Genomic DNA, 25,105 nt, shown 5'->3' with positions numbered 1-25,105 from the left:
GGGAGACAATCACAAGCTTTGTAGAAAAACAACTCTGGACATATCCACCTGTTTGTCCCATTAGATTTTCCTCCTCCTTGTGTTTTGGTTAGATTTTGGTCCCCAACAAACAGACAGTCATTACGGCAGAGAAGATGCCATTCAGCCCATGGATTCTGTATGGAATCTCTTATAGAATACTATCATAAAATCCCTACAGTGCGGGAGACCATTCAGCCCATTGAGTCTGCACCGATCCTCCGAAAGAGCACCCTAACCGAGGCCCACTCCCCGGCCCTATACCCGTACCCCACCCAATCTTTTGGATACTAAGGGACAACTTAGCATAGCCAATCCACCTAAGCTGCACATCTTAGGACCACCTTTGAGCTGTCACTATATTTATCAAGGAAACCATTCAAAGTAAGGCGTTAGATTACTTCACATCTAGGTTCACAAAGCCAACCTTTCAGCTTCCTACAGCAACGTGCATTTGTATAGCACCTTTAAAATAGTTTAACCCCACTTGAATGTTATCAAAGAAAACCTACCACTGAGCCACACAAGGAGATATCAGGACAGGTGGCCAAAGGTTTGGCCAAGGAGGTAGGTTTTAAGGAGCATGATTAAGGAGGAGAGTGAAGCAGAGGTGCTGAGGGCGGGAATTCCAAAGCCGAGGGTGAGGCAACAGAAGGCCAACAGCGGGCAAACAATCAAAGTTGGGGACGTGCAAGAGGTCAGAATTGGACAAGCACAGATCTCGCAGAGATATGTTGCTGGAGGTTATAGAGATAAGGGGGTGGGGTAGAAGGACAAGCTTGGTCAATGTAATTCTGCAACATAAATAGATTTGCCTATTGAAAGAAAAAAAGAAAAAAGTATATAGAACAACGCATCTCTAAACAAAAAAAAAACCCCCACTGGGTTTACCTTACTCATGGTGCGTCCATCCTCCGGGCAGATTCACAGTTTTTAATTCTGCCATTATATCTACCCCTTTCAATTCAAGTTGTTTTTAAAAGCAATCAAAAGCCTGCCTTGCATCCCATGGAAAAAGAAATAAACTTTTCAAATTGACTAAGTGAATCCAGTGGCAGCGCATCGCTGAATATCAAAGGCATTTTATTTAAAAAAGCATCTGGCAACGAATGAAGGATCTTTAAGCAGTAACAGCTGTCTGGATCATCACACACACTCGCGCACACAGACACACACACACACACACAGACAGACCCACGTCTACTGAATACAGCTTGCTAGCTCCCCTCCGGTCAAAACAAATTTTTTAAAAAGAGGAAAACGGATCATGGAACAGAAAGCGAGAGAGAGAAAAAGAAATCTTGCTCTTGATTTCCTCTGGGACTTACCCCTCAAGAGATGGAGCTTTCAATGCTCACATTGTTCCTGGTGGACTAAACTGGAGCTTGGTTGGGACTAAGGAGTAAAACAGGAAGTAATTGTAGTCCTCCACCAGTCAGACGGACTGCATTGGCTTTATACAACTTCCAAATATTTCCTCTGTCTGAAAACTGCTACGTGTGAAGGCTGCTACCAGCAACGCACCTCAATGTTAAAACGTAACACTTGGTAAATACCTCCCATTTGTTCAGGAAGAATGTTTTGAATAAAAAAAAATCAATTTTCACATTAAATGCAAAGAGAGTCACAGAATCAAAGAGTCACAGAATCATAAGATGGCCATTCAGCCCAGCATGCACATGCAGGCTCTTTGAAAGAGCTAGTTAGTCCCACTGCCGAGCCCAACCCCTACCCAACAGCACTGCTAATTTCTCCTCGTCAAGTATTTATCCAATTTCCTTTTTAAAGTTACTATTGAATCTGCTTCCACCGTCCTTTCAGGCAGAGCATTCCAGATCCCAACAACCCATGGTGCAAATAAACTTTCACACTCCCCTTTCGATTATTTTGTCAATTATCTTGGTTGTCAGGAATGTGGGAAGTTATTGAGAATAATAATGAACTCGAAATGAAAACAAAAAGTAACAAGTCTAGTAGGCACCTAGAGGAATAATGAGAAGTGATTTACCCAGTAACAAGATTAGCAGAAGTTGAGACATTGAGGTGCGAATGGCCATATTCAGGAGAAGCGGCCTTCAGATTTTCTGCAGGAGCAGTGTCCAGGGGCCTGTCGGGAAGGTAAATTTAACCTTTAAAAACTTACCTTTAGAGCTGCAAGAAGTCGACCGTGGTGATGTCTGGGAAGATTTGTTAGCACCTGTATACAAGTTGGACCGTCCTTGATGGAGATGAGTGTGTCCAAGAATGCAACTGATTTTGGAGAGTAGTCCATGGTGAGTCTGATGGTGGAATGGAATTTATTGGTGTCATTGTGTAGTCGTTTCAGTGATTCTTTGCCGTGGGTCCAAAAGGAAAATAATGTCATCAATGTATCTGGTGTATATCGTTGGTTGAAGGTCCTGTGCAGTGAAGAGGTCTTGTTCAAACTTGTGCATGAAGATGTTGGCATATTGATGTGCGGATTTGGTCCCCATGGTTGTTCCGTGCATCTGGATGAAGAACTTGTTGTCCAAGGTGAAGACGTTGTGATCTAGAATGAAGCAGATGAGTTGCAGAATTGCGCCTGGAGTTTGGCAGTTGTCGGTGTTGAGTACCGAGGCTGTTGCAGCAATGCTGTCATCATGGGGGATGCTGGTGTAGAGTGCCGAGATGTCCATTGTGACGAGGAATGTTCCTGGTTCAACTGGTCCATGGGTGCTGAGTTTCTGTAGGAAGTCCGTCATTTCGCGACAGAAGCCGGACGTTCCTTGTACGATGGGTTTCAAGATGCCCGCGATGTAGCCAGAGAGGTTCTCACACAGGGTCTCATTGCCTGATACGATATGATAGGACGGCATGGTATTTTGGCCTTGTGTATTTTTGGGAGGCAGTAGAGATCTCCAACGCGGGGAGTACGTGGGATGAGAGCATGTAGGGTGCTCTGAAGGTCTGGATCCAAGGTCTTGATCAGTCTGTTGAGTTGGCGGGTGTGTTCCTTGGTCGGATCTGCGGGTAACTGTCTGTAGTGTTCCTGGTTGTTGTCGGTACACTTCTTTGCTGTAGTCCGTTCTGTATGACGGTGGCCCCTCCTTTGTTTGCTGGTTTGATGACCATGTTGCGGTTGTTCTGGAGAACACGCATGGCGTTCCCTTGTGCTTGGGTGACATTCGGGGCTGTCTTGTGAATGCGACTGATGAATCTGGCATTGACGTAACTCCTGACAGCTTAAGCATATATGTCGAGTCTAGGACAGCGGTCTTCCAGAGGGGTCCAAATTGACTCTTTCCTCTTAGACACACTCATCTTCATCAAGGACAGTCACCTCAGCACTTCGCTTTACCGCAAGCCCACGGATAACATCACGATACTCCACTTCTCCAGCTTCCACCCTAAACTCATTAAAGAAGCCATCCTCTATAGTCAAGCCCCCCGTATACACAGGATCTGCTCAGACGAGGAGGAGCGTAACAGACATCTACAGAGACTGAAAGATGCTCTCGTATGAACGAGATATGGCGCTCGACTCATCCAACGCACCACAGCAAAAAAAACGCACCAACCTCCTCAGAAGACAAACACGGGACACAACCAACAGAGTACCCTTCGTCGTCCAATACTTCCCCGGAGCAGAGAAACAACGACATCATCTTCGCAGCCTTCAACACATCGTCGATGAAGATGAACATCTTGCCAAGTTCATCACCACACCGCCACTACTTGCCTTCAAACAACTGCGCAACCTCAAACAAACCATTGTTTGCAGCAAACTACCCAGCCTTCAGAACTGCGACCACGGTCAACGTTGTCTAGCTCATATGTTCCAGGAAAGGATGTCCCGAGGCGTGGTACATTGGTGAGACCATGCAGATGCTGCGACAACAGATGAACGGACATCGCACAACAATCGCCAGGCAGGAATGTTCCCTTCCAGTCGGGCAACACTTCAGCAGTCAAGGGCATTCAGCCTCTGATCTCTGGTAAGGCGGCCTTCAGGACCCGCGACAACGCAAAATCGGCGAGCCAAGTTCCGCACACGAGTACAGCCTCAACCGGGACCTTGGATTCATGTCACATTACATTCACCTCCCACCATCTGGCCTGGGCTTGCAAAATCCTATCAACTATCCTGGCTGAAGACAATTCACACCTCTTTAACCTGGGGTTACCCCAGTCTCTGGATCTGTAAAGATTTAATTACCTACAAATGTTCGCATTCAAAGCATTATCTTGCATCTTTGACTTTGTCCATATTTATGTTTCTGGAACCTACCACTTCATTCACCTGAGGAAGGAGCAGTACTCCGCATGCTAGTGATTTGAAACAAGTCTGTTGGACTTTAACCTGGCGTTGTAAGACTTCTTACTAAATAAAAGCAAAATAATGCAGATGCTGGAAATCGGAAATAAAAACAGAAAATTCTAGATGAACTCAGCAGGTCTGGCAGCATCTATGGAGAGAGAAACAGAGTTAACACTTCAAGCCTTTATCACGCTTTAGCAAAACTGTAAAGGGACAGACAGAAATGTGATTAACTATATACTTGGATGGGAGAATGGAAAGTTACTGATAAGAATCAGAAAGTTGAAATGCTACCCGTCTCCAAGGATGCTGCCAGACCTACTGAGTTTATCCAGATTTTTCCAGTTTTATTTATAGCCTCTGTTTTTGAGCACAATGCCTCCATTTATAAAAGCATCCAGAATTGTGAGATAAGTTTTTCCACTTCTACCACCTTTCGAATGCAATCATTTAAATCTGTAAACTGCCTTGTTGCACTGTTTTACTACAGATGCCACTTTAGCAGGACACAAACTCAAAACATTGTACACATTCTCACCTCGGACACCGCCATGTTGGCAAAGGTGGCCTGGCAGGCATTCAGATGGCCACCTAAAATTGGCATTAGACTCCATACATGTATAAAAAAGGGGCCTGTTCTAAGCCACATTTGCTTAAACAAATTTGAATCGAGTGGAAGAGGGACGATTCAAATTTTTTAAAAAGTGTGTTTTCATGGACAGGGAAGGAGATGTTGTGTCCCCAACTCAAAAGCACTTGTGATTAAGCTTGTAGTATAATGGGTTAATGGTTATGGAATAAGATAGTGATGGGTATATGATGTAACAGTGACATCTGCAGACATGTGCTATAGGCTCCTGTAGGGTATAGGGAATAGTCTGCACACTGGAGGGATACGCTTCCCTAGTAGTTCAACATGTTTACAGCGTAAATAAAATAAGCTTTGAAATAATCTGCCCGTGTCAGACTAGAGTTATTCAAAACCTTCCCTGTATAGATTAGGGCCAGAGACCAAACCACAGAACAGAACTTTTTTCTGCTCAACACTCTTCCACGCCTGTTGGTGGGGCAATCTCTTCTGGCTGGCCTCCCAGCTTCCATCCTCCTCCATCTTCTAACCTAGTCCCATTCACCTATCACCTCTGTGCACACTGAATTTAAAATTTGCAGCCTTTGTTTCCAAATCCCTCCATGGCCTCAGACCTCCCAGTCTCTATAATTTCCTCCGGCCCAGAACTCTTCAAGGTCTCTGTGCTCCTGGCCTTTTGCACATCCCCGATTTTAATTGTTCCACAATCTTTACTCAGTTCAGGTTATTCACAGAGTGAAGTAGCCTCCTCCTCCTTAAGGTACCATAACAAAGAGGGCATTGGTGACCATGGATATACTTGTCAGTGGTTTGCCATTGCCTTCTGCATTGTGTCTGACCAGAAAACTTTCCCATTCTTTTCTGCCTATCAGGCATATTGGAAGGATTAACGTACTTTAACCAATCTGTTTGACCAGGTTACGAACACACCTTTCCTGAACATAGAGTTCCAAAGTGGGACTTGTACCTAGAGATTCTGGCCCAGGGGTAGGTACACTACCATTGTACCGTAAGACCGCTGGCATTGCAAGTATATGTGTTCAAACTCAACTTTCATACTAGGGTCAATAAGTGTCTCTTTATACGAGCTCAAGTAACAAGTCAGTTCAGACTCCCCACCTGCATATTGTATTATGATACCGGACCAGACCCCAACTTTTGTTAGGATGGTGGATGAAAACCCCAAATAATTTCTTAATTTGTAAAACTGTGAGGAAAGGATACTTCATCACAAAAGTGATGATTCTGACAAAGAAGTATCTTTTATGTTAAAACAAACTTTGATTTAAACATTATCAAATAAATAGCTTTACAATTGACAGTTAAACAGTTCATAAATAAAATAAAAAGCTTTGAATTATAATCTGCACCTGCCACTACTTCCAATTAAGCCACCTATACAGTCCAAATGCCACTTATAAATAAAGTTAACAAAACAAGTCACATTCATTACACCATCTGTATCCCACTAAAATATGCCATCACTTGCAAATATAAATATAATCTCTCAAATTATCTACTCTCCAGGGAATCTCCAGCAAATGAAAACAATATCCCATTAGCCATCTCTCGGTCAAGTAAATGGTTAGAATAAATATAATCTCTCAAATTATCTACTCTCCAGGGAATCTCCAGCAAATGAAAACAATATCCCATTAGCCATCTCTCGGTCCCCTGATGACATCACAGGATCCTAAAATAAGTCGCTACAGAGATAGTGGATGCACTGGTTGCAATTTTTGAAAATTCCTTGGATTCTGGAGAAGTACGGGAGGATTGGAAAATTGTCAATGTGATACCCTTATTCAAAGCGGAAGAGGGGCAAAAAGTGGGTAACTATAGGCCTAGCATCTATTGTTAGAAACATGTTGGAATCAATTAAGCAAGTAATAGCATCACATTTGGAAAACCGTAAACTAATCAAGCAGAGCCAAATTTGGCTTCATGAAAGGGAAACCGTGCCTGACTAATTTATTAGAGTTTTTTGAGGAAGTCTCAGTAGAGTGGATAGAGTGAAACCAGTAGATGTGTTGATTTGGACTTTCAGAAGGTGATGGACAAGGTACCTCACAAAAGGTTAAGTCATGATTAGAACCCATGGTGTTGGAGGTAGTCTATTGGCATGGATAGATAATGGACCACTGGGCAGGAGACAATGGGTTGGGATAAGGAGTTATTTTTCAGGTTGGTGCCCTGTATCCAGTGGGGTTCCACAAGGATTAGTGCTGGGATTGCACTAATGACTTGGGAGGAAGGAAGTGAATGTACTGCAGCCAAGCTTGCAGATGACACAAAGATAGGTGAAAAGGCAAATTGCGAGAGGGATACCAACTGCTTGCAAAGACGTACTGATAGCTTAAGTAAATGGACAAAAAGTTGGCAAAATGGAATATCACTTGGAAAAATGTGAAGTTGTTTGTTTTGGAACAGAGAACAAAAGAACAGAATATTATTTGAATGAAGAAAAACTGCAGAAAACTGCAATACAAGGGGACTTGGGGACACTTGTGCATGAAACACAGAAAGGTAGCACACAGGTGTAGCAGGTAATCAGGAAGGCTAATGGAATGTTGGCACTTACTTCAAGGAGGTTGGAGTATAAGAGTTGGGAAATCTTGCTCTAACTGTACAAGGTACTGGTGAGGCCACATTTGGAATACAAAGAGCAGTTTTGGTCCCCTTACTTAAGGAAAGGTATTATTTCATTGGAGGTAGTTGAGAGAAGGTTCACTAGAATGGAGAGATCGTCTTATGAGCAAACGATTAGACAGGTTGGGACTCTATTCATTGGAATTTAGAAGAATAAGATGTAAATTGAAACACGGGATTCTTAAGACACTTGACAGGGTGAATGCTGAGAGGATGTTTCCCCTGATGGGAGAGTCTAAGACCAGAGGGCATCGTCTCAGAATAAAGGGGTGCCAATTTAAGACTGAGATGAGGAGGGATTTATTCTCTGAGAGGATTGCAAGTCTTTGGAACTCCTTGCCACCGAGAGCTGAGGCGGCAGAGTTGTTGTGTATTTTTAAGATTGAGATATAGAATCTTATCAGTGAGTAAAATCAAGGTTTACAGGGAATCCATAAAATCCCTAGAGTGTGGAAGGAGGCTATTTGGCCCTTTGAGTCTGCACAGAACCTCCGAAAACGAAAACCCTACCTAGCCCACCCTATCACCATAACCCCATAAGGGGGGCATAATAGCATAGTGGTTAGCACAGTTGCTTCACAGCTGCAGGGTTCTAGGTTTGATTCCCGGCTTAGGTCACTGCCAGTGTGGAGTTTGTACTTTCTCCCCGTGTCTGCGTGGGTTTCCTCCGGGTGCTCCGATTTCATCCCAGTCTAAAAATATGCAGGTTAGGTGGATTGGCCATGCTAAATTGCCCTTGGTGTCCAAAAAGGTGGGGTTACTGGCTAGGGTTGGGTGGGGTGCTATTTCCAAGGGACAGTGCAGGCTCAATGGGCTGAATAGCCTCCTTCTGCACTGTAAATTCAATGATTCTCTGAACCCCACCTAACATGCACAATTTTGCATGGCCAGTTCACCTAACCAACACAACTTTGGACTGTGGGAGGAAACTGGCATACCTGGAGGAAACCCACGCAGACACAGGGAAAATGCGAAACTCCACACAAAGTCATCCAAGGCCGGAATAGAACCCAGGTCCCTGATGCTGTGAAGCAGTACTGTGCCACCGTGCCGCCCCCAGGGAAATGGATGTGAGGAATGACGGATCAGCCATGGTGGAGCAGGCTCGAGGCACTGAATGGCCTACTCCCGTTTCTTATCATCTTTTAATCAAAAGCAATGTTAATGAGTGCCAGGACCAAATTTCAGACAAACCTCAAGCCTCCTGGTTGGTGCCATCGCTGTTCAGAGCATCAGTTACAGAGCTGAAAATTGGACACAACCAATTTTCCAACATCTTCAAGAGGAAAGGGAGAGCAAAGAGGAAAATATAGTCCAGTAGACGTGTGAAGTGTTTTTCTGAGGTTGTGGTTACGACATGTTTATTAAGCGTAAATTGTGCTTTACTTTCCAATTGGCCCAGTACAGAGCAAACATTCAGGCGATTTCTTCCATGTTTTTCCCAACTGAACACATGACTTGCCATTAAACTGAAAGATTTGCAGCATAGTTTGGCAGCAAGGTTAGGCAAGGTTGCGCTGCAAAGCAATTTAACTCAACAAAGGTTATGAAACCGAGACACACACTCATAGCATTATGGAATGCCGTATGTAATTGGACCCCAGGGGCATGAAGGGTAAACACAAGTGTGCTGGAAACGAACAGACAAAATAAACTGCTACAGAATGATCCAGATCTCAGGATTATATTTCTTACATGGAATTAACCATTTGTTCAACACATTGGGAGAAAGAAAACCTCTTCAAACCCAATTAAAGTCAGGGTTACCAATTCTGATTGGGGCCATTCCTGGAGTTCTCACTCACCTTCAATGCCTCATCCTCCCTGGCTATCAGTCAGCCGACACATCATCCTTATGGAGCCCTACTTTTCACCCACACCCATGTAGGGTCAATCCCTTGCCCAATTTTTTGATGTCAAAAATCATTCGGTCAATTATCCCATCTTCAATTATCTTTTTTTTAAATAAAAAGACTAATGCATGAAAAGGCTACAGAAAATGAAAATAAGATGCATTTGTTTTTTGAAAAGCCCCCACAGTTTTTCTCTCGACATTCTCACTGTCTACAGCTGTGTTCCAAAAGCTCCTGGAGACACCAGGCCAAACCCGCAGGGTTGGCAACTTTTATTTAACAGCCCAGATTAATTCCTTTAGGTTCAATTCCCATACCAGCTGAGAATTCTGAATTCTCCGTGTACACCTGAACAGGCACCCGAATGTGGCGACTGGAGGCTTTGCTCAGTAACTTCATTGCAATGTTAATGCAAGCCAACTTGTGAAAATAAAGATTATTTATTTATTTATTATTATTTATTTACTGACACATAAATCACACATTGTATACAGTACATACCGCTGCCACTGTGCATTATTTATAATCCTTATTGTGACAAGTAGGCTTATATTAACACTGCGATGAAGTTACTGTGAAAAACCCTGAGTCGCCACACTCCGGTGTCTGTTTGGGTATAAAGAGGGAAAATTTAGAATGTCCAATTCACCCAAGAGCACGTCTTTCGGGACTTGTGGGAGGAAACTGGAGCACCCAGAAGAGACCCACGCAGACATGGGGAGAACATGCAGACTCCGCACAGACAGTGACCCAAGCCAGGAATCGAACCTGGGACCCTGGAGCTGTGAAGCAACAGTGCTACCTCCTGTGCTGCCCTTGTGGTGGAGGGAGTGAATGTTTGTGGAAGGTTTGTTCTGTTTGATGTTGAGCTTCTTGTTGGAGCTGCCCTCATGCAGGCAAATGGAGAGCATTCCATCATACTCCTAACTTTGGCTTTTTGTAATATTAATAATAATCTTTTATTGTCACAAGTGTGAAGTTACTGTGAAAATCCCCTAGTCGCCACATTCCGGCGCCTGTTCGGGTAAGCTGGTGCGGGAATTGAACCTGTGCTGCTGGCCTAGTTCTGCATTACAAACCAGCTGTTTAGCCCAATGAGCTGAACCAGCTTATGTTTAGATGGTGGACAGGCTTTGTGAAGTTAGGAGTTGAATTGCTCTCCGCAGAATTTCCAGCCTCTTCTTCTAGCCACAGTATTTATATGGTTAGTCCAGTTCAATTTCTAGTCAACACTAATCCCAGGATGTTGATAATGGGATAATGGGAGGTCCAGTGATGGTAATGCCATTGAATGTCAAGGGGAGATGGTTAGATTCTCACTTGTTGGAGATGGTCATTGCCTGGCACTAATGTGGCGCGAATGTTATTTGTTATTTATCAGCCCAAGCCTGATTGTTGTCCAAGTTCATCAGGGGACATTCCCATTTATGACCTAGAGGGATGGTCATTGAAGCAGCTGAAGATGGAATAGCCCCAAGACATTACCGTATGAACTCCTGTAGCAATGTCCCAGGGTTGAGGCGATTGGCCTCCAACAAACCTAACCATCTTAATTTGTGTTAGGTACGAGTCCAAATCAGTGGAGATTTGACTCTCACTGACTTCAACTTTGCTAGGGCTCCGGGATGCCATTCTTGGTTAAATACTGCCTTGCCTCGGGCAGTCACTGTCACCTCATCTCTGAAATTCAGCTCTGTCGGCCATGTTTGGACAAAGGCTGGAACCGACTGGTACTGGTGGAATCAACACTGAACACCCACAAGCAGGTTATTACTGTGTTGAAGTGCTGCATGATAGCACCGGTGACAACATAGTCGATCACTTTGCTGATTATCAGGACTGATAAAGCAGTAACGGGACAGATTGGATTGGTTTCCTTCATTTTAATCATTGCACTTATGGCAGCCGTACCTTTAGGTGCCTGGACCTCAAGCTCCAGAATACCCTCTCTAAATCGTTTGGCTTCTCTAATCCTCCAAGGTGCTCCTCAAAACCTACCTCTTGACCAAGCCTTTGGTCATATTCCCCAAGGTCTCCTGATGTGGCTTGTGTCAAATTTTGTTTTTATAATGACTGTGAGAAGTTCTTGGAATGTTTTGTACATTGAAAAGATGCGATATAAACGTAGGCGCATGTTGTATATTGTCCAGATTCTAAGAACTGGTTTCCACCAATTATATCCTTACAACACTTGATCATATGTGATGTCCAAAGCGCCCAGAAAAACTAGGGAGTCAGATTTATCCGAGTAAACACGAGGTGATAATTCATAGCCTCCAGCCTACAAGCGAGCCCCAGCCGGTGCTGCCGAGAGTGACTCTCGTGTCACTCAGAATACACCAGCTGGGATTCTCATCCTGTACGGAAGGAGGTTCCGTCTTTTGGATGAGTTATTAAATTGAGGTGTGTCTGTCTGTCTCTCAGGCGGATATACACGATCCCAAATCCAATATTTCAAAGAGGAGATTCAGATTGCGTCCTGGTGCCCTGACCTGTGGCGGACCTACATTTTTGGGGCCCTGAAGCTTGAACTGTTATGTGGGCCCCTTCGCAACCAGCAACGAGGTCTGGGTAACCACTGTTATCTTCTTCAATGGGGTTGTTCCACGACAGATCACCACAAGGCTATGTTCAAGCTAGCCTACTCTTACTGTTAGGCAAGACTAGGCCACCAAAACTCATAGGCTAAGGTAATGTAACACAATTTTACCATTATTTGAACACTTTTAATAATAGACACCTGTAATTTAACACAAATTCACCCTTTTATTACTATATTACAAGTATTTATGAAAAAGTATTAGCCTAGGCTATGCGGTCGTAGCCTCTTCATAAAAACAATAGGCTTAGGCTAATCTAACACTATTTCACCTTTATTACTTACCTTACTTTTCTAAATATAACATTTATTTTTGAGTAGGGTTAATTAAAATATAGTATCCTTATGAACACTTTATTGAAAAAAATGATTGTCTAGATCGCTATCACGAGTGCTATCAAGTTGAAAATTCACGTTAGCATTGTGATTACCTTATCAACGACTCCCCATTTTTGTTACGACACGTCATCTACTGTTTCTGTCATAAATGTTAATAATGTTTTAAATAATTTATAATTACTTTATATTAAATATATTTATAATAAAACATCCTTAATTTGAACGTTTTTTCCAGTTACGGCTAGCCTACATGATACTTTAATAACCGTTTAATTTTAATTTTATTATTTTGTATTGAATTACACTATATTATTAATATTAGTTTTTTAAAACCCCTTCTCATGCAGTAGACCCAAAATTTTTAAGCAATGTGGACTAAACTCGCTTCTGGGGCCCCTCCGGGATTAGGGGCCCTGAAATTTAAGCTTCATTAGTTTCGTAGTAGATCCGCCCCTGGCCCTGACCAACAGTTAATCCCAACCTCACTAAAATCTGGTTATCACCACATTGCAAATTGTGGACACTTGCTGAGCGCAATTTGCCTGCCATGTTTCCTGCATTATGACAGTGGCTACACACTTAATGAAGTACCTTTTTGAAGTGAAGCGATTTAGGACATCGAGATTATCAATTTGCAGATTTATGGGACGCACACACACACATACACAGTTTCAACCATTTTCTGCCCACCTTGCAAGTTGCTGATAGAAAAGGCAAAAATGTTCAGATTTAAGATATAGTCAATGGGTAAAATTTTAACTGAAGATTCACAAAGTATTTCACAGCCCCCTAATATTTTTGCCTCTAACTTGTAATGCAGGGAAATGCAATAGCCAATTAGCACACAGAACAAGGCCATGACATTGTGGTATTGTCTGTACACATTTACAAGAGGATCCTCTGCCATCCTGTTAAGGACAACAGATGGGTTCTTGATAAAAGCAAATTATTGTTGATGCTGGAATCTGAAAGAAAAACTGAAAATACTGGACAATCTCAGCAGGTCTGACAGCATCTATGGGGAGAGAAGGGAGCTAACGTTTGAGTCTGGATGACTCTCTCAAAGATGGAGGGAACTAGAAATAGGTTCAGATTTATACTGTTTTTGGGGGGAGGCGTGGAGCAGTGTGGCTGGATAGAGGGCCAGTGATAGGTGGAGGTTGACAAAGATGTCGTAGACAGAAAGACAAAGGGAATGTAAATGGGGTGATTAGGCCAAGGTGGGTGCTGATTGTGACACAGATTTGAATGCGTTAGTGGCAGAAAATTGTAAGCAGTGTGTGAAAGGGCAACTAAGAACAGATGGCCCAAGTGGGGTGGGGGGAAGGATGATGAGGGAAAAGCAGATCGATGGATTAAATGAAAATAAATTAATCAAAAAAAATAATGGGGTGAAGGTGGAGCAGAGAGTTAAGTCCAGAAAGCTGTAACGTGCCTAATAGGAAGATGAGGTGCTGTTCCTTTAGTTTGCGCTGGGCTTCACTGGAACATTGCAGCAGGCCATGGACGGACATGTGGATGTGAGAGCAGAATGGGGAGTTGAAATGGCAAGCGGCAAGAAGGTCTGGGTCCTGCTTGTGGACGGACCGAAGGTGTTCTGCAAAGGGCTCACCCAGTCTGCTTTTAGTCTCTCCAAATGTAGAGTAGACCGCATTGGGAGCGGCAAATGCAATAGACCAGATTGAAGGAGGTGCACGTGAAGCACTGCCTCACTTGAAAAGAGTGTTTAGGCCATTGGATGAGTGGGGGAGGGGGGAAAGGGGAGGAGTTACACCTTCTGCGGTTGCATAGGAAAGTGCCATGTGAGGAGAGTGAGGTATTGGGAATGATGAGGAGTGGGCCAGGATATAGTGGAAGGAATGGTCCCTGTGAAATGCTGACAGGGGCAGTGAGGGGTGTCATAATATACACCAGTATTTCATGGTGCAGACACACACTGATGGGACCAACAGTACGTCTTCGCACCTCACACATAGCTAGGTGCATTCTCCACACACCCACACTATTTATTATCACATGCCTATATCAACATTTTTTATAAAAAGGGGGATGTCATAATATACACCAGTATACCATGGTGCAGACACACACTGATGGACATACACAGGGACCAATCAACATGTACAAACACCGCAGCCAATCACCAGTTAGAATACACACACTATAAAGGCAGAGGGCACCACAGTTCCCGTTCATTCTGGGTGCTGCCTCTCAGTGTAACAAGAACTCATCCAGCCCAGCACAGACTCACACCACGTGCTGAGAGAATCAACTGGTTCGGACAAGGCTTCGGTCTCTAAAGTTAGCATCATTTAGGCCCACAGTCATCGTGTGTTAGTTAGTTAGAAGTAGTTAATAAAATTGAGTTGAACCTTCATCAGTGTTGGAAGTGTCTGTTCATCTCTGAAGTCTACACTAGCCAACACTTCAAGGAGAAGATGTGTTTGGTGCTGACATCATGCAGGAGTTGGCAGAACTGGCAGAGGATGATTCTTTGAATGCGGAGGCTGGTGGAGTGAAAAGTGAGGACAAGGGGGACCCTACCCTGGTTCTTAGAAGGAGGGGAAGGGGTGAGCGCAGAGGTGTGGGAGATGGGTTGTACACGGTTGAGAGCCCTGTTGACCACAGTGGATGGCAAATCACGATTAAGGAAGAATGAAGACATGTTAGCAGCACCGTTTTGGAAAATGGCACCATCGGAACAGATGCAACGAAGGCGAAGGAACTAGGAGAATGGGATGGAGTCCTTACAGGATTTAGGGTATGGAGATCTGTAGTCGAGATAGCTGGGTTTGTAATGGACACTAGTGGATAATCAATCCCCAGAAATTAAAATAGAAAGGTTAAGGGAGGAAAGAAAAGTGTTGGAGAGAAGGGCGGCAAGGTGGTGAAGTGGTAGCACTGCTGCCTCACGGCACCTAGGACCCGGGGTCAATCTCAGCCCCAGATCACTTGTTCTGTGTGGAGTTTGCACATTCTCCCAGTGTCTGAGAGTCTGACCATCACAACCAAAAGATGCGCAGGGTAATTGGGTTGGCCACGCTAAATTGCCCCTTTTTTGGAAAAAAAGAATTGGATACTTTAAATTTATTTTTAAAAAGGAAGTGTCGGAGATGCACCATGTGAAGGTGATAGAGGGTGGAAATTGGGAGTGAAATGAAAATTTTTCCAGGTACAGACGGGAACATGAAGCGGCACCAAAACAGTTGTCAACGTACCAACAAAAGAATTATGGACTGGAAAAGGGAATGTTCCACATACCCCATAAAGAGACAGTCAAGAGTGGGACCCATGCAGGTACCCATTGCCACACCTTTGGTTTGGAGAAAGTGAGACATGTTAAAGGAGAAACTGTTCAATGAGAGGCCAAGTTCATACAGACGGATGGGGATTGTTCAGGCCTCTGTTCGAGGAAGAAGCGGGGGGCCATCAGACCACCCTGGTGGGGAATGGAGGTATAGAGGGATTTCTACATCGATGCTAATGAAGGGGCGGTTAGGTCCTTGGGGGGGGGGAAACTGGAAGTTTTCAATATGATGTAGGGCATTGGAGGAATTCCAAATGTCGGTTGGTAAGAGGAGAGCTTATGGAGTCAAGTTCGGAAGAAATGGGTTTGGTGGGGCAGGAACAGGCTGACATGATGGGCCAAGCGGAACTGTCCAGTTTAATTGGAGTGGATTTGTTTATTGTCACGTGTACCAAGGTACAGTGAAAAGTATTTTTCGGCGAGCAGCTCAACAGATCATTAAGTACATGGGAAGAAAAGGGAATAAAGGAAAATATATAATAGGGCAACACAATGTAACTACATAAGTCCAACGCCAGAATCTCCACATCATACATAAGCACCGGCATCGGATTAAGCATACAGGGTGTAGTGTTAATGAGGTCAGTCCATAAGAGGGTCATTTAGGAGTCTGGCAACAGCAGAGAAAAAGCTGTTTTTCAAATTCTCAAACTTTTGTATCTCCTGCCCGATGGAAGAAGTTGGAAGAGTGAGTAAGCTGGATGGGAGGGGTCTTTGATTATGCTGCCCGCTTTCCCCAGGCAGCATGAGGTGTAGATAGACTCAATGGATGGGAGGCAGGTTCGTGTGATGGACTGGACTGTGTTTGTGGATTTTGGGGAGGAGGTAGAAGCGGGCTGCCCAGGGTTGGGAGATTATGAGGTTGGAAGCTGTGGTGTGGGTATGCTCCCTGATGGGGTCATGGTCCAGGGATAGGTAGCAAGAAGTGTCTGAGAGTTGGCATTCACCATCTGTGAGGCAGAGGTCAGTACAGCAGACAACAACAGCCCACTTTTGTTGGCAGGTTTAATTACATGGACCTGGGAGAGCGGAGTGCAACAAGTTCAGAAGGCGATAGATTAGACTGGGTTCTTGAGGTGGAGGGTTCAAATTAGTATCTGGCAGCAATATCTGGCTGGCAGACCCACCGGGCGAAGTGGGACCTGATGAAGCAGAAAGATGAGAACACAAGTGCCTCAGTTTAGAGGCGCTCTCAGTCACTGGTTGCAAATTTGAGAATGGAGAGACTCACAGTTGACAGGGCCATCTGTGTTGAGAGGAAGCTCTGCCTGAGGATTGATATTGGCCAGAGAGGTGGTCTTTCATCCTGGCAGCTCCTTCATTGGGGCCTAAAGCGCCTGGTTCCAACCTCCCCCAGGAATGCCCGACACAGGGAGTTTGTATCTGAGAAACTGCTGGGCTCGGCACTCCAACAGCAGAAAACTGCCATTGCCTTTGGAAAATAGTCTCCAAGTGGGATCTAATTGGCTGCCTCTTTCTGTGGAGTGAGCTGCTGAATTTGTTCCCAGCTATCCTCAGGAAACCTGTCCAGTGGGGGAACGTGCAACTCAGAATTCCCAGGGCCCCTACCTTCCCCTCTCCAAATCGACCCGAGGGGGGCTGGGAAAACCACTGTTTCTATTTCTCACTCCACAGATGTTGCCTGACCTGCCGAATGGTTCTAGCATTTCCTGCCTTTATTTCAAGTCTTCACCATGGCATAAACAGTGCATCAATCCCTCAGTAAATCCTGCATTATCAGGGCCTGTCAGCCTGGATTATATGCTCACGTATGTTGAGTGGAATTTGAACCCACAATTGCCCAATCCAAGAGACAAGAGTCTGATTTCCTGGCTGCTGCAAATTGCAAGAGATCATCTCTCTTGCAATGTCATTTTTAAGCTGCATGATCGGTGTAAACACTACACTTTATGTACTTACAGAGAAAGTATCCAGCCAGTTTGCAACAGTTTGCACAGTAGAAGCAGGGATCCGACTCCGTATTTCCTCCTTCTCCTGCTCGCTTCCTAACATTTCCAGGCCAATCCGCAAATCCTCCACAAGCTGCAAAATCTGCAGTGACCTCAGATAGGTTGGCGGGATAGGTGAGGCGATATCAAAGATTCCATTGGAATACCCCGTTGCAGCCTTGGAACCTACCGGAAAAAAGCAAACAAATAAACTACAAATACTAACCGATCACTTTCGGATTATAAAGCAAAAACCCATCGATGCTCATTGTGAAAGAGAAAGTTCAGGTGTGGGACTCTCCAATCCCGCGGCAGAGTGTCCACGCTGTCGTAAACGCCGTCGCCTTTTCCGACGGCGTGAACGGGCCGTTCCCACAACTAATTCTGGCCCCTACAGGGAAACAGCACCGTGCTGGAGCCGGCCGCGCCACTCCAGCTCCATATCCCGGTGCCAACGAGGACATGCGCAGTGGCCTCCTTCAACGCGCCGGCCCCGACACAACATGGCGCAGAACTACAGGGGCCGGCGCATAGGAAAGAAGGCCCCAGTCACAGAGGCCGGCCCGCCGGCCGATCGGTGGCCCCCAATCGCGGGCCAGGCCATATCGGAGGCCCCCCGGGGTTGGACCCCCCCTCCCCAAAGGCCACCACCCGACCCTTGCACGCTGAGGTCCCGCTGGCCCAGAGCAGGTTAGAATGGCGCCGGCGGGACTCGGCTCTTTTCTGATGGCCGCTCAGCCCATCCAGGCCGGGAATCGGCAGGCCAGCTGTGTCGAGCGACCCATGACCAACGCCGCGCCAAGCACGCCAGCACCAACGGCACAGATTCTCCACTCTGCGGGGCGGCGTGGCCTGTTTGCGGGGATTCTCTGGCCTGGCCCAGGGCTGAGAGAATCCCGCCCAGGGACTTTTTAGAAAACAATTAGCCATTCACAGGATGCGGGATATTAACCATCCCGAGTCAGCCCTTTGAGAAGGTGATGCCGAGCCACTTTGTTGAACCGCTGCAAGTCCTTGTGTCGAAGGTGATCCTATATTGCTCTTAAAGCGGAGTCCCAAGAGCGAGACCATTGGGGCACCACAGTGGCACAGTGGCAGCACTGCAGTCTCATGGCGCCGAGGTCCCAGGTTCGATCCCGGCTCTGGGTCACTGTCCGTGTGGAGTTTACACATTCTCCCCGTGTTTGCGTGGGTTTTACCGCCACAAACCAAAGATGTGCAGGTTAGGTGGATTGGCCATGCTAAATTGCCCCTTAATTGGAAAAAATGAATTGGGTACTCTAAATTTCAGTGAGGACATGGGGAAATCAGAAGGATAATGGTTGGCAGAGGTTTCAACAGAAAACCAGTTGCTTCTAATCCCCCAACGTGGTCTCTTGTGGAAAGATCAGGTGGTTAACATTGCAGGAACAGCTTAGTCACGCAAACTCCTCACATTTAACCATTTAAGCCCAGAAGTATCATTCTGACGAATGTTTCCCCCCTCCCATCCCTCCTCACCCATGCGGGTTTTCCCCCACCCACACGAACCTCAAAATTATCCCATTAACCTTCCTAAAAAAGGACTTGGGAACAAAGATGGGGAAGTTCTAGAAGACTTAACAGGAAATTGGGCAGCACCATCACTTTAACCGTTTGCACGCACCCAGCCAGTGACAAAAGCAGCACATCCCACATCAAAGTCTGACTTCACACCCTCCACCAGTCACGCCAATTTAAATTTATGCAGCTGGGACAGGCTCCGCGCCACCTGTATCCCGACATATCGAAAGCTCACGCCAACCACCAGGAACGGCAACGCCTCCCAATGTCCTCTCCTGCCCTCTGGCATTAATTGGGAACATCTCACTTGTCTCCATGTTCAATTTATGCCCTGCAAAACAGCCAAATTCCCTCAAGATCTCCATAATCCTATTAAAGCTGTCCACTGGGTCCAAGACATATTACAGAAGATCATCTGTCTACAATGAAACTGTGCTCAACCCCACCCTGCTCAATCCCTCTTCAACCCCTTGATGCCTTGAGCGCCATTGCTAACAGCTCTATCGCCAGAGCAAAAAGCAGTGGGGAGAGCGGGCATGCCTCGTCCCCCGATTCAACTCTAAGAACTCCAAACTCATCCTGTTCGTCCAGACATGAGCCATCTGCGCCCTAAATAGCAGCTAAACCCAATCAATGAAACCCTGGCTAAACCCAAACCGGCCCAGCGCCTCCACAAAATGCACCCACTCAACCCGATCAAAAGCCTTCTTCGCAGCCATTGCCACCACCACGTCGACGTCTTGCCTCTCCAAGGGCATCATAATGACATTGAGCAACCTGCACACATTTGTTGGCAGTTGCCACCCCTTCACAAACTCAGTCTAGTCCTCTCCTATCACCCCCAGCACAAAGTCCTTTATCCGTGACGTCAACACCTGCCCCACCCATCCCTTCCTCAGCCTTGACTGATTCCCCAGTTTTGGGCATGTCTCCTGAAGAAACACAACGTCCACCTTTAAATCCAAGTGTGCGAAAACACGCAACCGTTTAATCAGCCCATTCAACCCATGTAATCCATGTAATCCGCCGGGTTGGAGGGCTACTGCTCTTTATACTTCCCCTCAGGGGGTGGAGCCAGGGATAGAGCCCACAAAGGCACCAACATGACACATCACAGGTAATACCTTACAATGGTCCATAGGTGGAGCCCTCATGGGCAACAGCATGGTACAGTTACATACATGGTGAATGGTTAATTTAATGAAATGAAAGTTGCTTATTGTCACAAGTAGGCTTTAAATGAAGTTACTGTGAAAAGCCCCTAGTAGCCACATTCCGGGGTCTGTTCGGGGAGGCTGGAACGGGAATACGTTCCCGTAATGCAATACGTTCATAACATTCACCCCCTGTTAAAAAAATGAAGTCCGGCAGGGGTGAAGGTTTCACAAGTTCAGCCTGTCCGGCGCCCGGATCGTGCACCGTGATCGCCGAAGCTCTGGTATCACAGCTGGCCTGGGTGCCAAAGTCATCCCTGTGGGCATGGGTCGTGAAGTTGCCTGTGCGGGTACAGACGCGGGCTCCGGGAGCGTGTCTCCTGGAGCTTCGTTCCTGTGGGTCGGTGAAGGGAGAATGGGGGGGGGCGGAAGGGGGTACGGGTGCCATATAGAGGTGGGGGCCCAGGTCAGCGTAGCCTGGGAGGGGTAAGTTGGGGTGGCGGTGGTAGTGGAACCTGCGGGCACTAGGTCCTGGAGGGAAACCATGTCCTGTCGGTCGTCGGGGTGTTCTACGTATGCGTACTGGGGGTTGGTGTGTACGAGCTGGACCCTCTTGACCAGGGGGTCGGACTTATAGCTCCTGGCGTGTTTGCGGAGTAGGACGGGCCCCGGTGTCTTCAGCCAGGACGGAAGCCAGGCCCTGGAGGTGGATTTCTTGGGGAAAACAAACAGGCGGTCATGAGGGATCTCGTTCATGGCCGTTCAAAGGAGGGACCTAATAGAGTGGAGCACGTCAGGGAGGACCTCCTGACAGTGTGAAACTGGGAGATTCCTAGACCGTAGGGCCAGGAGGACGGTCTTCCAGACCGTCGCGTTCTCCCTCTCCACCTGCCCGATCCCCCGGGGTTATAACTGGTAGTCCTGCTCGAGGCGATGTCCTTACTGAGCAGGTACTGATGCAGTTCGTCGCTAATGAACGACGTGCCCCGGTCACTGTGGACGTATGTGGGGAAACCAAACAGGGTGAAGACACTATGTAGGGCTTTAATGACGGTGGCCGCGGTCATGTCGGGGCAGGGAATTGCAAAGGGGAAGCGGGAGAATTCGTCAATGACGTTGAGGAAATATTTGTTGCGGTTGGTGGAGGGGAGGAGCCCTTTGAAATCGATACTGAGGTGCTCAAAGGGCCGGGATGCCTTTACCAGGTGGGCCTTATCTGGTCGATAGAAGTGCAGCTTGCACTCCGGGCAGATCGGGCAGTCCTCGGTCATGGCCCTGACCTCCTCAGTGGAATAGGGCAGGTTGTGGGGCTTGATGTAGTGGAGAAGCCGAGTGACCCTCGGGTGGCAGAGGTCATCATGAATAGCCCGGAGTCGGTCATCTTGCACACTGGCGCTTGTGCCGCGGGACAGGGCATTTGGGGGCTCGTCGAGCTTCCCAGGGCGATATGCTATATCGTAATTATAGGTGGAGAGTTCGTTCCGCCACCTCAGGATCTTATCATTCTTGATTTTCCCCCGCTGCGTATTATCGAACATGAAGGCTACCGATCGTTGGTCGGTGACGAGGGTAAACCTCCTACCAGCGAGCTAGTGCCTCGATTGCCGCACGGCTTCCACAATGGCTTGGGCTTATTTTTCGACTGAGGAGTGTCGGATTTCAGAGGCGATGAGGTTACGTGAAAAAAATGCTACTGACCTGCCTGCCTGATTGAGGGTAGTGGCGAGGGCGACCTCTGACATGTCGCTCTCCACCTGGAAGGGGACGGACCCGTCCACCGCGCGCATCGCGGCTTGGCCGCCAGTGGGAAGATGGTGGCTTTGATTAGTGGCCGGGCTTTGTCCGCATAGTTGGGGACCCACTGAGCGTAATAGGAAAAGAACCCACGACACCTTTTCAGGGCCTTGGGGCAGTGGGGAAGGGAGAGTTGCAGGAGGGTGCGCATACGGTCAGGGTCAGGTCCCAGAACTCCGTTTTCCACCAAGTAGCCGAGGATGGCTAGTCTGGTTTGCGGAAAATGCATTTCTCCTTGTTTTAAGTGAGGTTAAGGGTTTGGACAGTTTGGAGAAATCTCTGGAGGTTGGTATCGTGGTCCTGCTGATCATAGCTGCAGACCGTGACGTTGTCCAAGTATGGAAATGTGGCCCGTAGCCCATACTGGTCCACCATTCGGTCCATGGTTTTTTGAAAGACCGAGACCCTGTTTGTGACGCCGAAGGGGACCCGGAGGAATTGGAAGAGGCGGCCGTCTGCCTCAAAGGCCGTGTTGTGGCGGTTCCCCGGGCAGATTCGCAGCTGGTGGTACGCAGACTTCAGATCCACCGTGGAGAACACCCAGTCGTGAGCGATCTGGTTAACCATGTCTACGATCCGTGGAAGGGGGTACACATCAAGGTGCGTGTACCGGCTTACGGTTTGGCTGTAATCTACAACCATCTGGTTCTTTTCCCCAGTCCTGATGACCACCACCTGAGCTCTCCAGGGCCTGTTGCTGGCCTCGATGATCCCCTCCTGCGAGAGTCGCTGGACCTCGAACCTGATAAAAGTCCTGTCCTGAATGCTATACCGCCTGCTTCTGGTGGCGACTGGCTTACAGGTGGTGGTGAGATTTGCGAAGAGCGGGGGAGGGTCAACTTTTAGTGTCGTGAGGCTACATACACTGAGTGGGGGTAGGGGCCCGCCGAATTTCAGAGTTAGGCTCTTGAGGTTACACCGCAAATCCAGTCCCAACAGTAGAGGAGCGCAGAGATCGGGGAGTACATATAACTTAAAATCGGCGTACTCGGCGCCCTGTATTGCTAGGGTTGCAGTAGTGCACCCCCGGATCTGCCTTTTGCAAACGGCAAACGCCGATTCTCCGAGTGGCCAGCCGTGATTCTTGCCACGCTGGTTTGGGGGGGGGTTGGGAGAATCGCATGCGGGTGCCAGGGCAGCGTGGCGGGACTCGTGTGGCACCCCGACGATTCTCCCACCTGCCGTTGGGGGGGGGGGGGGGGGGGGGGGGGGGGGGGGGAATTCCGTCCCACAGCTACAAGGGCAGGTCAGAGGTTAGGAATCCTGTGGTGATTAACTCACCACCTGACTCCCCAAAGACTGCTCATCACTTATAAGATAGTCAGGAGTTTGGTGAGGGTGTTGGTGAGACCACATCTGGAATATTGCGTCCAGTTTTAGTCTCCTTATTTGAGGAAGGATGTGTAGCATTGGAAGCAGTTCAGAGGAGCTTCACCAGATTGATTCCGGGGTTGAAAGAGTTGACATATGAGGAGAGATTGAACAGTTTGGCCTTCTACTCGCTGGAGTTCTGAAGAATGAGGGGGGGATCTGAGTGAGGTATGTAAAATACTAAGAGGGATTGATAAAGTAAATGTAGACCAAATGTTCCCCCTTGTGACAGAGGTCACAGATATAGGTTGAGAAGCTGTAGATTTAAAACTGCTTTGTGCAGAGGGTGACGAATTTGTGGGACTCGCTGGCCCATAGTTCAGTGGAATCTGAATCATTAAATGATTTCAAGAAGGAGATAAATAGATTTCTGATTTTAAAAACAGGGTAAAGGTATCTGTGGAACAGGTAGGGAGGTGGATTTGAGACCAGGAAGAGATCAGCCATGATCTGATCGAAGGGCTGAACTGTGTACTTCTGCTCCTGACTCCAATATTCCTTAGATAGCACCTTCCAACTCCAGACTGCTACCATCTAGAAGGATAAAGGCAGCAGATACATTGTAACACCACCGCTTAGCGGTTCCCCTCCAAACCAATCATACAAATTTGGAAATATATCGCTGTTCCTTCACTATCACTGGGTCAACATCCTGGAACTCCCTTAACAGCATTGTGGGTGTGCCTACATCACATGGACTGCAGTGGTTCAAGAAAGCAGCTCACCACCACCTTGGAGAGCAATTAGAAATGGGCAATAAATGATGGCCCAGCCAGTGATGCGCACATCCCCTGAATGAATAAAACAAAACTTGAATTCATGTCCTTGAGAATGTTGTCCATTGAGCTATGACTGGAAACATTTAAAAATTTAAGTAGAGTCGGAAGAGGAGGGAGAAAGGAAAACAGATGAATGCAGATAAATGAGAAACTCTTCTGGTTTTTTCTGAAGTTGCTGTATTTTAATAACTTGGGGTATATATTAAAAATATTCAGCCTTGATGTAGCAATGGATACATTTTTTCAAATGGTTTGTATATGCAGAACAATACTTTTCACTGTACCTCGGCGCATGTGACAATAAATCAAATCCAAATCCAAAGTGAACCGACAACTGGCAAGACTGTCTGGGTTTTTATACTGGTTGGTTTTGGGGATATCAAAATAAACCAAACTTGAAATGGATGAAGTAATTACATTGAATATGCAATTAAATCCATGATTAAAATGTTTAATCTTGAGATTAATGGTATTAATTTTAATTGCCTAACAACCCTCATTTATATCTGTATCTATATTTCTATAGACATACATAAATACACACACACACACACATATATATATACACACACACACACACACACACATATATACACAGATATATATATATATATACACACACACACACATGATGCTCGATCAATGACTCCAGAAGCGAGATTGGATGACAATTGAAGGCTTTATTGGACTAGATGTTTCCCCCAGCAGCACAGGTACAGAATGCAGCTGCTAGGGAGACACAGGCTCTTATACTCTGCCTTATCTTGCTGTCTCAGGTATCTCCCACACCAATGGCCTTACAGCAGGGGTGGGCAAACTTTTGCATGCAAGGGCCACATTCAGAAATTCACAATTTTAAAGGGCCGCATAGTATATTAAGTAA

At 46.5% G+C, this 25,105-nt stretch overlaps 1 protein-coding gene across 11 annotated transcripts in view; it reads right to left on the bottom strand.

Annotated features, from left to right (window-relative positions):
- The window catches only part of LOC119971787 (liprin-beta-2-like), a 354,279-nt gene that overhangs the window by 155,667 nt on the left and 173,507 nt on the right, over positions 1-25,105 (bottom strand). For all 11 annotated transcript variants that reach the window (XM_038807902.1, XM_038807904.1, XM_038807906.1 and 8 more), the window contains one exon: positions 17,554-17,768. In XM_038807902.1, the coding sequence (XP_038663830.1) occupies positions 17,554-17,768 (215 nt within the window). The remainder of the gene's footprint in view (positions 1-17,553; positions 17,769-25,105) is intronic.

This window comes from Scyliorhinus canicula, chromosome 9 (assembly GCF_902713615.1).
Source record: "Scyliorhinus canicula chromosome 9, sScyCan1.1, whole genome shotgun sequence".
Taxonomy (NCBI): domain Eukaryota; kingdom Metazoa; phylum Chordata; class Chondrichthyes; order Carcharhiniformes; family Scyliorhinidae; genus Scyliorhinus; species Scyliorhinus canicula.
This window is presented reverse-complemented; position numbering and strand designations above follow the sequence as displayed.